The 12,802-nt window shown below is 33.2% G+C and overlaps 1 protein-coding gene across 4 annotated transcripts in view; it reads right to left on the bottom strand.

Annotated features, from left to right (window-relative positions):
- The window catches only part of COL11A1 (collagen type XI alpha 1 chain), a gene marked incomplete at its 5' end in the record, with an annotated part of 194,942 nt that overhangs the window by 82,555 nt on the left and 99,585 nt on the right, over window positions 1–12,802 (bottom strand). For all 4 annotated transcript variants that reach the window (XM_082652321.1, XM_082652323.1, XM_082652320.1 and 1 more), the window contains 5 exons: window positions 3,115–3,168; window positions 6,121–6,228; window positions 7,832–7,885; window positions 11,899–11,943; window positions 12,024–12,077. In XM_082652321.1, coding sequence (XP_082508447.1) covers window positions 3,115–3,168; window positions 6,121–6,228; window positions 7,832–7,885; window positions 11,899–11,943; window positions 12,024–12,077 — 315 coding nt within the window. The remainder of the gene's footprint in view (window positions 1–3,114; window positions 3,169–6,120; window positions 6,229–7,831; window positions 7,886–11,898; window positions 11,944–12,023; window positions 12,078–12,802) is intronic.

The following is a 12,802-nucleotide window of genomic DNA, read 5'->3' as shown; positions in this document are numbered from 1 at the left end:
CCTGAGTGGAACACAAACACATTTATAGAGACTCCATTCAAATAAATTGCTCTTATGCATCAATTTCACGTTTAATAAGTTTATTTTCTTACATGGTTTCTGCTCTTAGAAATTTATGGGAAATAGACAAAAATGTCCAATCCACCAACTAAACAGTTTGTAATATATGGGCATATTCTTCTTCTTTTCTCACATAAAAATTATCACCAAAATATACAGTTTCCATGAAAAGACATTATCTGCTTTTAAATGGAAAAAATAAACAGCCAACAAAAGGCCAAAAAGTCAAACGTTAATAGTGAAATTGGCTCTTTCAGTGAACTGAAAATTTCAAAATTATGTTAAATTGTTTTAAATATAAATGAATCCTACCTTAAAATAGATTTTACTTTTTGAAATAGCTATCATTTTATAGTGCATATGGCAGTGCATCTTTTAAATACTCAGTATGGTTTATATTACTAGTAAGATATTGGATAAATTATATTGCCTAATTATAGTCCTTAAATTGCTTGAAAGGGATTGGCAGCCGAATTTCATTTTTAGTACAAAAAAGACTTAAATCTATTCAAAATTCATTGGCTTCCACATAGGAAAAATATGAAACTATCTTTGATCTTTGATGCATCCATCATTTTTTTGTTTTAGAACTGAGAAACATAAATGTTTTTGACCATAGAAAAAAGTTATGAAGAAAAGTAATAGAAAAAAATAAAGACCAAAATTTCAGACATTTAGGTTAAAGGGTAAAAATAAAATGTTTGATTCCTCTAGGAAGAAATATTTCTCTCTAGTCATTCTGGCCCATTTTGTAAATAAAAATAAGTCAATGAATATTGAATAGAGGATTGACTTAGGAAAAACAGAAAAAGATAAAAATGTCAAATAAACACTTAATAGAAAATTGTACTCATTCATGTAACATGTAAAAAAAGTTTTCCACTTTTAAATCTAAACACTACCACATGCAATTCAATTTAGTAATTAGATAAAAAATTTACCAAATAATCTACGAATAGTTTAAAGTTGTGGGTTATGAAGTAAATATCTTCTTTTACTCAAAGCACTTGTTAAAATGCTTGACATTTGAAAGGCAGGTAACTAGGTGACAGGACAATGTATTAGAGACAGTATTTAAAAGGTAAAAATTATTAATCAGTGTTCTAAATGCAGGCAGAAACATATAAATGATGCTTGCATTATTTTAAAATCATAGATTAAACGAATCTTATTTTAGAAAGGCTCAATTACCTCCTAGCATATAAGGAAATATATTCTAGAAATTCAGTGAAATATTATAGGACAAAACCACATAGCAAGCCTAAAATACCGTTGCCACATGATGATGAGTCACAAGTTCATGCAGTTCACATTAGTCAGGAGGGAGGATATTTTTGTCTCTCATTGTTTATCTGTGAAACATTAATAAATATATATTTGGGGATTATTATCCCCAACCAGGATGTATTCTTTTTTTTTTTTTTTTTTTTTTGCAGTACGCGGGCCTCTCACTGTTGTGGCCTCTCCCGTTGCGGGGCACAGGCTCTGGACGCGCAGGCTCAGCGGCCATGGCTCACGGGCCTAGCCGCTCCGCAGCATGTGGGATCTTCCCGGACCGGGGAACGAACCCGTGTCCCCTGAATCGCCAGGAGGGCTCTCAACCACTGCGTCACCAGGGAAGCCCAGGATGTATCCTTTTTTTTTTTTTTTTTGCGGCACGTGGGCCCCTCACTGCCGCCGCCTCTCCCGTTGTGGAGCACAGGCTCCGGATGCGCAGGCCCAGCGGCCATGGCTCACGGGCCCAGCCGCTCCGCGGCACTTGGGATCCTCCCGGACCGGGGCACGAGCCCGTATCCCCTGCATCAGCAGGCAGAGTTCCAACCACTGCGCCACCAGGGAAACCCCCCAGGATGTATTCTTATATACTAAACCTGTCTAGCCTGAATGGATCAAACAGGGATAGATAGATGACAAAGATATAGGTAAATAAATAATAGATAAATAGATAGATAATCTCATGTGCATATAATTACCTTAATATTAAGAACCAAAATTTACATATTAAATCATTTAACTGTTTAATGTAACTAGTCAATACATCAAATGCAGCCTTAGCAAAGTTTTATAATTAGCTCAAGGAAAATTAGTACACCAAAGTAAACATGTATTTTTAAAACTTCTTTTTGCTTAAAATATGTATATTTCAAATAGTCAAAAGTAGAATTTGAGTGCATTGAGTGCACGGGTTGAATGGTGCCCCTGCAAAAGATATATCTAATATCCAAATGTTCTAGAATCTGCAAATATTACTTTATTTGGAAAAAGGGGTCTTTGTAGATGTGATTAAATTAAGGATCTTGAAATGAGAATATCCTGAATTATCCAAGTGGTCTTTAAATCCAATGACAAGTGTCTTTATAAGAAGAGACGATACAGACACAGAAAAAAATCCGTGTGGAGAAGGTGTTGGAGATTGCACACAAGCCAAAAAGTGACTGGGGCCACCAGAAGATGGAAGGGGTAAGGACAGATTCTCCCACAGGGCTTTTGGAGGGAGCATGGGCCTGCTGACACCTGGATTTTAGATTTCTGGCCTCTAGAACTGTAACAAAGTCAATTTCCATTGTTTTAAGTCACCAAGTTTGTGGTGATTTGTTACAGTAGCCCTAGGAAACAAGTTCTGTGGAAATGAGGGAAAATAAAGAGGATGAAAGAAGAGTCATTCTTCCTTTAAAAAAAATATGTGGTCATTCAAACCTTCAGGGTACCAGAAAGGAAATCAAAAGCTATTATCCATCACCTGTCATCTACTTAAAGCTTCTATATATATTAATATACTGCCCTGGAATAGTCCTTATTCCACTTACAAGGAAGTGGCTGACTGTGCCTTCCTTTCATGAGTCTGTCTCTAAAATACTCCAATCAAAAATCACCTAAGATCTCTGAACTCTCTGCACTCCAGGTGCCCACACTGCCTCTGACTTTCCCTTATAAGATTATATTTTAAGGATTCATCATCTCTATATTACAAACTGAAAGGTAACCATAGATGATTAATTTTAAGTGTATCTACAAAAGGCTGATAAACTGTAAAAATCAAGCTAATTATTTTACCTTTGGACCTTGTCTTCCTGGATATCCTGGTAATCCTGGAACACCAAGTTTCCCCTAAAGTTAAAATAATAATAATAATAATCAATTCTAAGATGAATTAAGTTTAAATGATGCTTTTAGTCATTTTTCTAGAAGTTAGAACCACATATTTGCACATTTGAAAGGAAGATTTGCAAGTTTTTGCCATTCTTTACTTTCATTATATTTCTTAATTTGAATAGGGAAAAAAATGTTGCTAATGCTATAATGTTCACTAACTTAACCTCTGTTGTCTAAGTGACAGTGCCTTCTTTAGTGACATAGAACACTGAGTAAAAAGAATTCTAGGACTGTTTGTGAGCTAAAGAATATGCTAAGAAATCATCTAAGTTTTATGAACATTAAATACTATTTAAAATTAATGGATGTAGTTAGAACTGCATGTAGATCTTACCATTCCAACTAAAGGTAATCTATTTGATAAAATTATTTCATTTCTCACTGTAAATATAAAGCAAGCAATCATAAGTTAACATTTTTTTTGCTAAGTAAGGAAAGTTTAAATAACTATACTAAGAAATTTGAACCTGATTTTTTTTTTTTTTTTTGCGGTACGCGGGCCTCTCACTGTTGTGGCCTCTCCCGTTGCAGAGCACAGGCTCCGGACACGCAGGCTCAGCGGCCATGGCTCACGGGCCCAGCCGCTCCATGGCATATGGGATCTTCCCGGACCGGGGCACAAACCCGTGTCCCCTGCATCAGCAGGTGGACTCTCAACCACTGCGCCACCAGGGAAGCCCTGAACCTGATTTTCGAGCAAAGTTTCTTCTTTTATTCAAATGTCTGAATAAATTGGGTTAATAAATACCAAATGGTGAGAGATATAGCTAAATAATGATTTTTGTGGAGTGTTAATTCCTACAGGTGGGAACTTGAATATGCAGCTATTTTCTTCCAGTGCAATGAGATTACCTCTCAATCTGATAGTGCTGAAACATGATAAATTACAGTGAAGCCCAAAGTTGTATAACAAATACTAAGAGGTTTAAAATGCTAAACTAACAAAATTGGCCCCTTGTGCAAAGCATTGAATTAAAAACATGAGTAGAGAGAAAATAAAATTAAAATAAATGAATTGAATAAAATATGTTTGTGGAATTTTACTGTGACATTTTCCTTAAGATCTTATGAAAGTACATTTCATATATAAAATATTATTTATCAAAGTCTTAAACATTAACAGACACACAGTATCATTATTTCCCATGTGCATTTACATGAAATAAGAATAAAAACAAACAAGTTCAAATTACTATATATATAACATTAATAGATGAGCAGGATTTTATGAAAAAATAAATATTTTACTGGATGAAGCAAGGCAAGAAGTTAGGAATATAGTTTATGACCTTGTTATTATAGGTTGAACTAAACAGTTGTCTGATTCATGATCAACACTGCATAGGTAAGCAGTCTTCAGATGGAAAACATTCAAACAAGCCTTAAGAAGCATACCTATAATGATGTCCCCTTGGATAGAGTAAGTTATCACAGCTTGTTTTATGCTACTGATTTCAAGGTTAATTAAATTCTCTAATTATTATCAGAAAACTTTTGTAGTCTATGTTAATACTGCATTAGAATGTAAGTTCATTCATTTTAGAGTCATTTAAAAATAAATCCAGACAGAAAATTTCTTTGTATTTTCAGTGCGGTGATAAGCAACTTCAATAAAAGGGAAAATTCTAATGAAAGGTGAAAGATGAAGCACTGCGGGGTAAAGTCCTGATGCCTCAGAATAGTTTGTGGGACCGTTTACACAGAATATAGTGGGGTTGAGAAAAGAGGAAGGTCCTAGAGTATCCTTAACTATTGGCAAGTGAACACTTTAAGTAGAAGGGTCATAGGCCTTGTAAGCCCTTATTTCCCCAATCCTATCTTTTCCCTCCGTTGCCTAAACACAATGACATTATTAATCAGTTTACAAGCCACAACTGAGAGTATGAAACTGTAGAAGAACTACGATATCAGATGACTCATAATGACATGAGGAAATTATTTTTTATTTGTCTAGTCACAATTCTTATACAATCCTTATATATTTTCCTTCTGGGATAGGATGGTAAGGGGCAGAGATGACAATTTTCTTACATAGCATGGAATTTCCATATTTATAGAATAATGGCATGCTCACTATAAAAATTGGAGAATAGTCATATTTACAAAAAAATGGAAATCATTTGATTTATATCACCTAGAGATAATTATTATTTATATTTTCCTTCAGTGTATATAATCGGAAAGCATTTGTCATAGTTATTTCTAGTTTTGTCTTAATTTAACTTCAGGTTCATTATAAGACGTTTATAATATCACTAAATATTCTACGAAGGTATAATTTTAATGTTGCCTAATATCCTATCTAAATGTAAGTATAATGATTGCAAATATTTTTTGACATTATGCATATAGCCCAGTGGCTCTTAAAGCAATTAGTATTAATATTATCTGGGGATATTTTAAAACATAGTGGTGCTTGAGTTAACCCCAGATTAAAATTAAAACCTTTTCAAGTTTGGCCTGAACATCAGTATTTTTTAAAACATTTATCCTGTAAAAATATATGTTAATGTGGTAAGAGTGGAAAAAGGACATTTTGGTTTGAGGGCCAAAGATGATTCAAGTTGTTCAAAAATAATAAGCAAACCATCTTTGATTGGTTCTTTCAGCCTTCATTAATCACGCTCAAATTCTGCACTTTTAATATAGAAGAGCATTAAGAGTGGTTGATTCTACATGGCCAATGGAAGCAGAAGGGACTAGAAAATAAGGAAGAGTGAAAGAGGATAAATGTGCCCGTCTCGCGATTATACTTCTAAGTAGTAATATGGATATGAAACTGAAATTCAAAAAATTGAAATTCAATAAAACCCTCTAGATTTACATCACAGGTGATTAAAAACACCCTAAAATCACAGTGAAGCATCATCTACAGGAGGACCTGTGAATTTAAAGTTGCTCCCTAACCTTCTCTCCTGCTTGACCAGCAGGACCGGGGTCTCCGGTCGGACCTGCTCGACCTTTGGGGCCTTCAGGGCCATCTTCTCCTCTTGGACCTACTTGACCAACTTCCCCCTGAAACACAGAGTAACAACGTTCTTGTAATTTAAAATATCTTGGAGACTGAATGGCAGAAATTATAGTCTATCAAAAACTTATATTCTTCAACTCTTGGTTTGTTTACTCACATATTACATATGACAAAGAGGCTTGAAAGTATTTGATTTCATCAATCTTTCAATTAATAAACTACTCAATGCAGTCTGAAAGTTGAAAAACTACAGAAGCCCTACATTAAATTAATTTTAATACATTGTGCTGCAGAAAGAGAGAGAGAAAAAAAAAGAAGAATCAAAATTAGACACCGTAGGTTGGCTGAATATGCTACACCAAAATATGCCACTGTGGCATAAGGATTATTTTGAACTGAAGGCAATTGAAAAAAGCGGATACAAAAAAAGTTCTCTACCCACCCCATACTTGCTTAAAAGAAAGGCACAAATTTGCAAAGGTGTCTTTCCTCCCCTCTCTACTAGAAAGGACAAAAATTAATCAGTAGTGATAACTAGACCCTTACCAGTCCAGAGTCAGAAGCAGGTACCAGTGGAATCTACCTATGCAACAAACTTTACAACTAGCCTTTATATACCATCAGTTTCCCATATATCTGCCTTCCCACAATTTACAGTACTAGAAACTCGAAGTCCTTTCCCTGCTCAAAATTTATTGTTCCTTTGCTAAAATGCTATACAAGCCCCAGTTGTAACCACTCTATTTAGTTACTCATCACTGAGTGTTCCCATGTATAATCATGATACATATGCTAGCAAACTTCTGTTTACTTTTCTCTTGTTCATCTGTCTTGTGTCAGTCTAATTTTACAGGGCACCAGCCTGAGACCCTATCAGGGTAATAGGGAAAATAATTGCTCCTCCCAGATGATAGCAACTTTAGAAATCACCGTTTGGAACACAAGAAAAATGTCTCTGTTTTAAACTTGGCTTTCGCATTTAAGGTATTAGGAACTGGAATGCGTAAGTTATTGCCCCTATCCCGGACACAGGCTTTCTGTGCATTTTAGGAAAATCAATATTCTATAGTATCCTTTTTTGCTTAAATTTATTATATACTATTATACTAGTTATAAAATAAATCTTCCCAATAAAATTTAATTTACTTTAGGTGACACAATTTTGTTTTCAAAGTACTCATTAACAGAAAAACAGTGTACTATTTCTACATTCAAAAATTCAAGACAACTATATAGTGAACATTCATAAAAGTTGCAGATAGAGTTTCCAGGCAGCATAGCTCACTATATGTGAACAAAATTTAAAACAAATCTATTGAATTAATTATGTAAAACAGTTTGATCATCATTTTAGAAAATATCTGTAAACAATAATACCATATATATAATATACTATATATTATGTATATATATTATATATATATATAAAACTATGGATGTTCTGGGACATATAGAGATTTAACATAACATCTACAAAACAACTGATACTATATTATCTCTACAAAAATTAAACACCTAATCTTCATATAAAAATGGAAGTGAAAAATATCACGGGTAGTACATTTTTATTTATCCTGTGTTTGCAATATTTAATTATAAGAAGAAATACACAAATGTATGTATTAGTACAAATTTCTTTCTACTTACTCTGTCACCTTTAAGACCCATGTCCCCTTTGAATCCTGGAAAACCATCTTCACCCTAAAAAGTATAAGTAATAAAACAAGTGTTTAATCAATTGTTTCTATGAATCTAAAATATGACTACGCAAATTATGAGTACTGGTAATTAGGAAAAATTGTTCTGAGAAATAAGTACCTTAGTTGTGAAACCTCCTCTTCCCTATTTTAACCCTTTATCCCCAGTATCCTCCCATTTTCCCATAATTAATGCCTCTAAGTTAACAGAAAAGTTTTCACAAATGTGTCCATTGAATCTTCTCTATCTTATAGGGGGGAATAACCATTTTCTTATAACAAAATGTATCCTATGTTATTTGAACAAAGAAAAAGTAAAAATTTAATTAATTATATTAACTTTGGATTACAAGAACTCTGGACAACTAAATAAAATGTCTTTAATTTACTGATATATAACTAAGAATTTTATATCATTCATTTTGTCTCCTGTGCTTTAGGTAAATGTCTTCTGACTCAACTTGTTCTCTAATTACAATCTCTCTTCAGGTGAAGAATAAGCAAATTAATATTATCCTTAACGTGTAAATAGAGATTGCTTATCATCACATCATATGCACAAACAAATGATGCTGAAAACTGGGTATCCTTTAGCAAAGAGAGGAGAAATTTTGACTATGAAAATATTTCCTGTCATTTTTACTATATGCAGACTTTTAAGAAATAAGCTTCATCAATAACCTTCCTGTCTCTTAATTTCAAGAAAAAATTTAAATTCCTAAGGAATAATCATTCATGTATTCAATAGCATTAATTGAGCAATAACTCTTTTCAGAGTATTGTGGAGTAGTTTGAAGTTTTTGTTTTACCAATAATTTGTATTAATTTTGGTACAGGTGGAATAGAATGGGTGTTTAGAGAAGAAAGACATGAGGATGATGATAATGATGATGATGTGCTGTGCTGGTGCTGGTTCTGGTGAGGTAAGAAGTGAATCTGGAGATTTGAGGGGGCAGTTGGTACCTTAATTAGTAGTTGGAGAATAAGCATTCATGTATTCAATAGCACTAATTGACTTGCAGAGTTTGAGAAAAAGGCATGTCAGGCCAAGTCTGAGAACAGAGCTGAGAAGATTAGTTCCTACACTTCCACATCCTGCTACCAAATGAGCTCTACAAAACATAAAACTGATCACGTCAGTTTTGCTTTAAAATACTTCAATGGTTCCAAAGTGCTAATGATGAATATAAGCTGCCATCCCCCCTCTCCTTCCTACCATGGTCTAGGCTTTGTTCACCTCTATAGTCTTATCTTTGGTCTTAAATCTCCTCTCTACTTCCATCCAACACACTGATTTTAGAAAAACTGAATTACCTGTATTTCCATTTGTAATTCTTGCATTGGTTAACTACTTACACATACACACACATCTGCAAATCCTTTTCCTTCTCTGTCTACCTGGTGATACTTTCCTCTTCTTTTAGGATTTAGTTCATGATTCTGCTATGAAGTTTTCCATGACCTCAATATTTCCCCCTTAAAATTAACCTCTTTGTCCTGTGTGCCCCACTGAACATTTAGCATTATAAGATAACATCCTGCACTTAATAGATCATAGGTCTCTTTCTTTCTATTAAATGGTCAAAACCAAGAATCATGCCTAATTAACCTCTGAATCTCCAGTGCCTAGTACATTTTGACCCTCAAAAATCATGATATTTAATAAACATTTATTGAATGTACATTTGGAACCATCCTTGCCTCAGTGCTAGTTTGGTAAGGTATGCTAAGGTCCAGAAAATATCAGGTTATGATGGATATATGAGACTTAGACTTGGAAAAGGAATCCAATCTGATATCCTATCTAAACATAAGAATTCTGACAGGTCTAAAAGTTTTGACACAAGCATAATGTTTTCAACTTTCTGGCCACAAAGTAGCCTTGTGGAATTAGGATTCTCTCTGCACTGAATGCAATTGTGCAATAGCAGAGGAGTAAAAGCTGAAAATGACCACTTAACTTCCTATTGACTGGTATCTTCAATACTTTCTCCCTAGAGAGAAAGGCAATTACACAGTTGCCAAGTTTAGTTTAAAAAAATACTGCACTCTATGTCTAAAATCAGTAACAGTTTTTAGGATATTTTGTCCGGGAGAGATTTGTTTTTTAAGAGAGCATATAGTGGACTAGATGATATTTCTGTCAAAACTTTGTTTTCAATACATTTGCAATTTAAAAATACATTAGATGACTCAAGTTATTAAGAATATCCTTACAATAAGTGACATTTTTAAAACAAATAACACTTTCAAGCTACTAAGATTTCCAGTCCTTAAATTATCAAGTCTGAATTAACATTTTTAAAAAGTAGACAGATTTTTAGAAAACATGTAAAAAAGGAATTCACCTGTGCCACTTGGTTAACTGGATTATGTTGCTTAAGTTCTAAGGAACAAATCTGAGTCTAAACAATGGAGAATTTTATTCTAGTTAGGGTACTAACTTGGTATTTCACCTTTGGTTAATTAATTAATATTGTTATTCATAAAAGAAAATAATTTCAACTTCCTTCTTCATCTCTTATGAGATAAATGGTCAATTATAATATATACTCAGAAAAACAAAATAACCAATAATCTCAAATTGTTTTCCTACATATAAGCAATATATATTTATTTTTTTCCTGAGTAGGTTTTTCCTCATATATCTCATCATCTATAATTTTATTTTCCTTTGTCATTTGCTACTACCCCCCTTTCCTAAAAGTTCACAACTTTCCCACACCAATTAAATGCCTTTCCTTTAAACACTGCTCTCCCTAAAAATCCTTCGTGGGCACTAATTCCAGAGAAACAATTTGAATTGATATTTAAATGTATTACCAATAAAAATTGAGATTCCAAATTCCAAACTGAGACAATATATTTTTTTGCATAGGCAACTTGCAAGTAATTACAAGTTCAACACTGTCCAAACTACCATTGTGCTAGCTCAGTAAGACACTATACCCTGAAGTTCATCTGTGAAGACCAAGATGAATTGGGATTCAAATCAAAGTAGCTTTGATTTAAGTGCATGACATTTTTTCACACAGTAGAATTGTCAATATAGTTGCATACTTTGACAGTGCCTCAGTATGTAACCTATTTATTCTTTTCAGAAAAATAAAATATAATGTATATAATAAGTCCATCCCTTCTTGTTATCTATTCCTTACTGATATCAAATCTATTCAAGGTATTTTTGATAATATTATGACTGTGGGAATAAACAGTTATCCTTGAAATCAAAATGTGTATTGCATATATTTCTCACCAAATCTACCAACATTTTATACTTAACTTTGTTTTATAAAATGAAATATAGTAAGAATTAATGCAATAGTGATTCTGAGTAATGTTATTCCATTTCAACACAATCATTGAAGGATTTGGGAGCTATACATTTAATGTTAAACATTTACATGAAAAAAATCTCAATTTTGTTTTCTTCATCAAATTAAACTATCAGCACTCTTTAAAAGAATGCACATTCTTTCAGCCACCTTTACTTGGCTTTAATCTTAATTTCCTTCTTATTAAAGCTTTTGCTGTGCATGCAGTATCACATATGTAGTCTTCCTGTTCCCCCAGTTGATTCATGTTACTTCTAACTTTCATATTTTGCACTTCATTTCAATTTATAAAATTTGGGGATTTTAGTAGAGAAAAAAATGGAATAAACATTCCTCTGTTATACATATAACTGGATCTAATCCAAGCATAACAAACCAATCATAAGGCCAACTTATAATTTAGAAAAGTTAAACACATGTAAGAAAAAAAGGGATGCAGGATTGATTCTGTTTATGACATAGCTTTTTTTTTTTTTTTTTTTTTTAAATAATGTAGTCATCACCTGAGGATATAAGACTTCTAAAGTTTCCAGGATATAGAGTACAAAATTAGACTTGCATTGTTTGGTACATAAGTAATCACTCAATATATTTGAGAAATGGAATATCTGTTCAATAAACTTAAATTTTTTATACAATAGGTATATAGCAATTAAAATCACCTAAATAAATTATGTTTTACCTTTTCACCTTTAGAGCCCTTGAGACCTCTGACACCATCTGCTCCCTATGGAATAAATTAGAAGGATTAAATAACTATAATATTTTACATTGAAATTAAATAATGTAGGAAAAAATAATATTTACCTTTACTCCTCGGGGACCAGGGTAGCCAATGGGACCCTGTGGACCAGGAGGACCCTGAAAAAGACCCATTGCAATTTAAATACATAATGTACTGAAAGTGCCCCTCACTCACAACATACTATAATTTTACCAAATAATCTATAAGAACATGGTATTTTTCTACTTCTGGTTAAGATTTCTTTGGTACTTTATCATTTGTGTCTAAAGTCAGATATCATGAACAAATCATGTGATGAGCCTTACCTACTCCAAACTTATATATTCATGCAAAAAGTAAGATAAATATTATGAATATGTGAAATAATATAAGTAATTATATAATTAATAACTGCTTTTCTAAGCCTGAAAAAATCTGATGTCTTCAATGTCTACAATAAACAATTATAGGCTAGCCAAAAGGATAAATAATTTCTAACCAAAAACTAGCATTAAATTTATTACATTCCAAATCAAAACTACAATGAGGTATCACCTCACACCAGTCAGAATGGCTATAATAAAAAAAATCTACAAACAATAAATGCTGGAGAGGGTGTGGAGAAAAGGGAACCCTCTTGCACTGTTGGTGGGAATGTAAATTGATACAGCCACTATGGAGAACAGTATGGAGGTTCCTTAAAAAACTAAAAATAGAACTACCATATGACCCAGCAATCCCACTACTGGGCATACACTCTGAGAAAACCATAATTCAAAAAGAGTCATGTACCACAACGTTCATTGCAGCTCTATTTACAATAGCCAGGACACGGAAGCAACCTAAGTGTCCAACGACAGAT

Source organism: Grampus griseus, assembly GCF_964374135.1.
Source record: "Grampus griseus genome assembly, chromosome: 1".
Classification (NCBI taxonomy): Eukaryota; Metazoa; Chordata; class Mammalia; order Artiodactyla; family Delphinidae; genus Grampus; species Grampus griseus.
The sequence above is the reverse complement of the archived record's forward strand: the minus strand, read 5'-3'. Positions and strand labels throughout refer to the sequence as shown.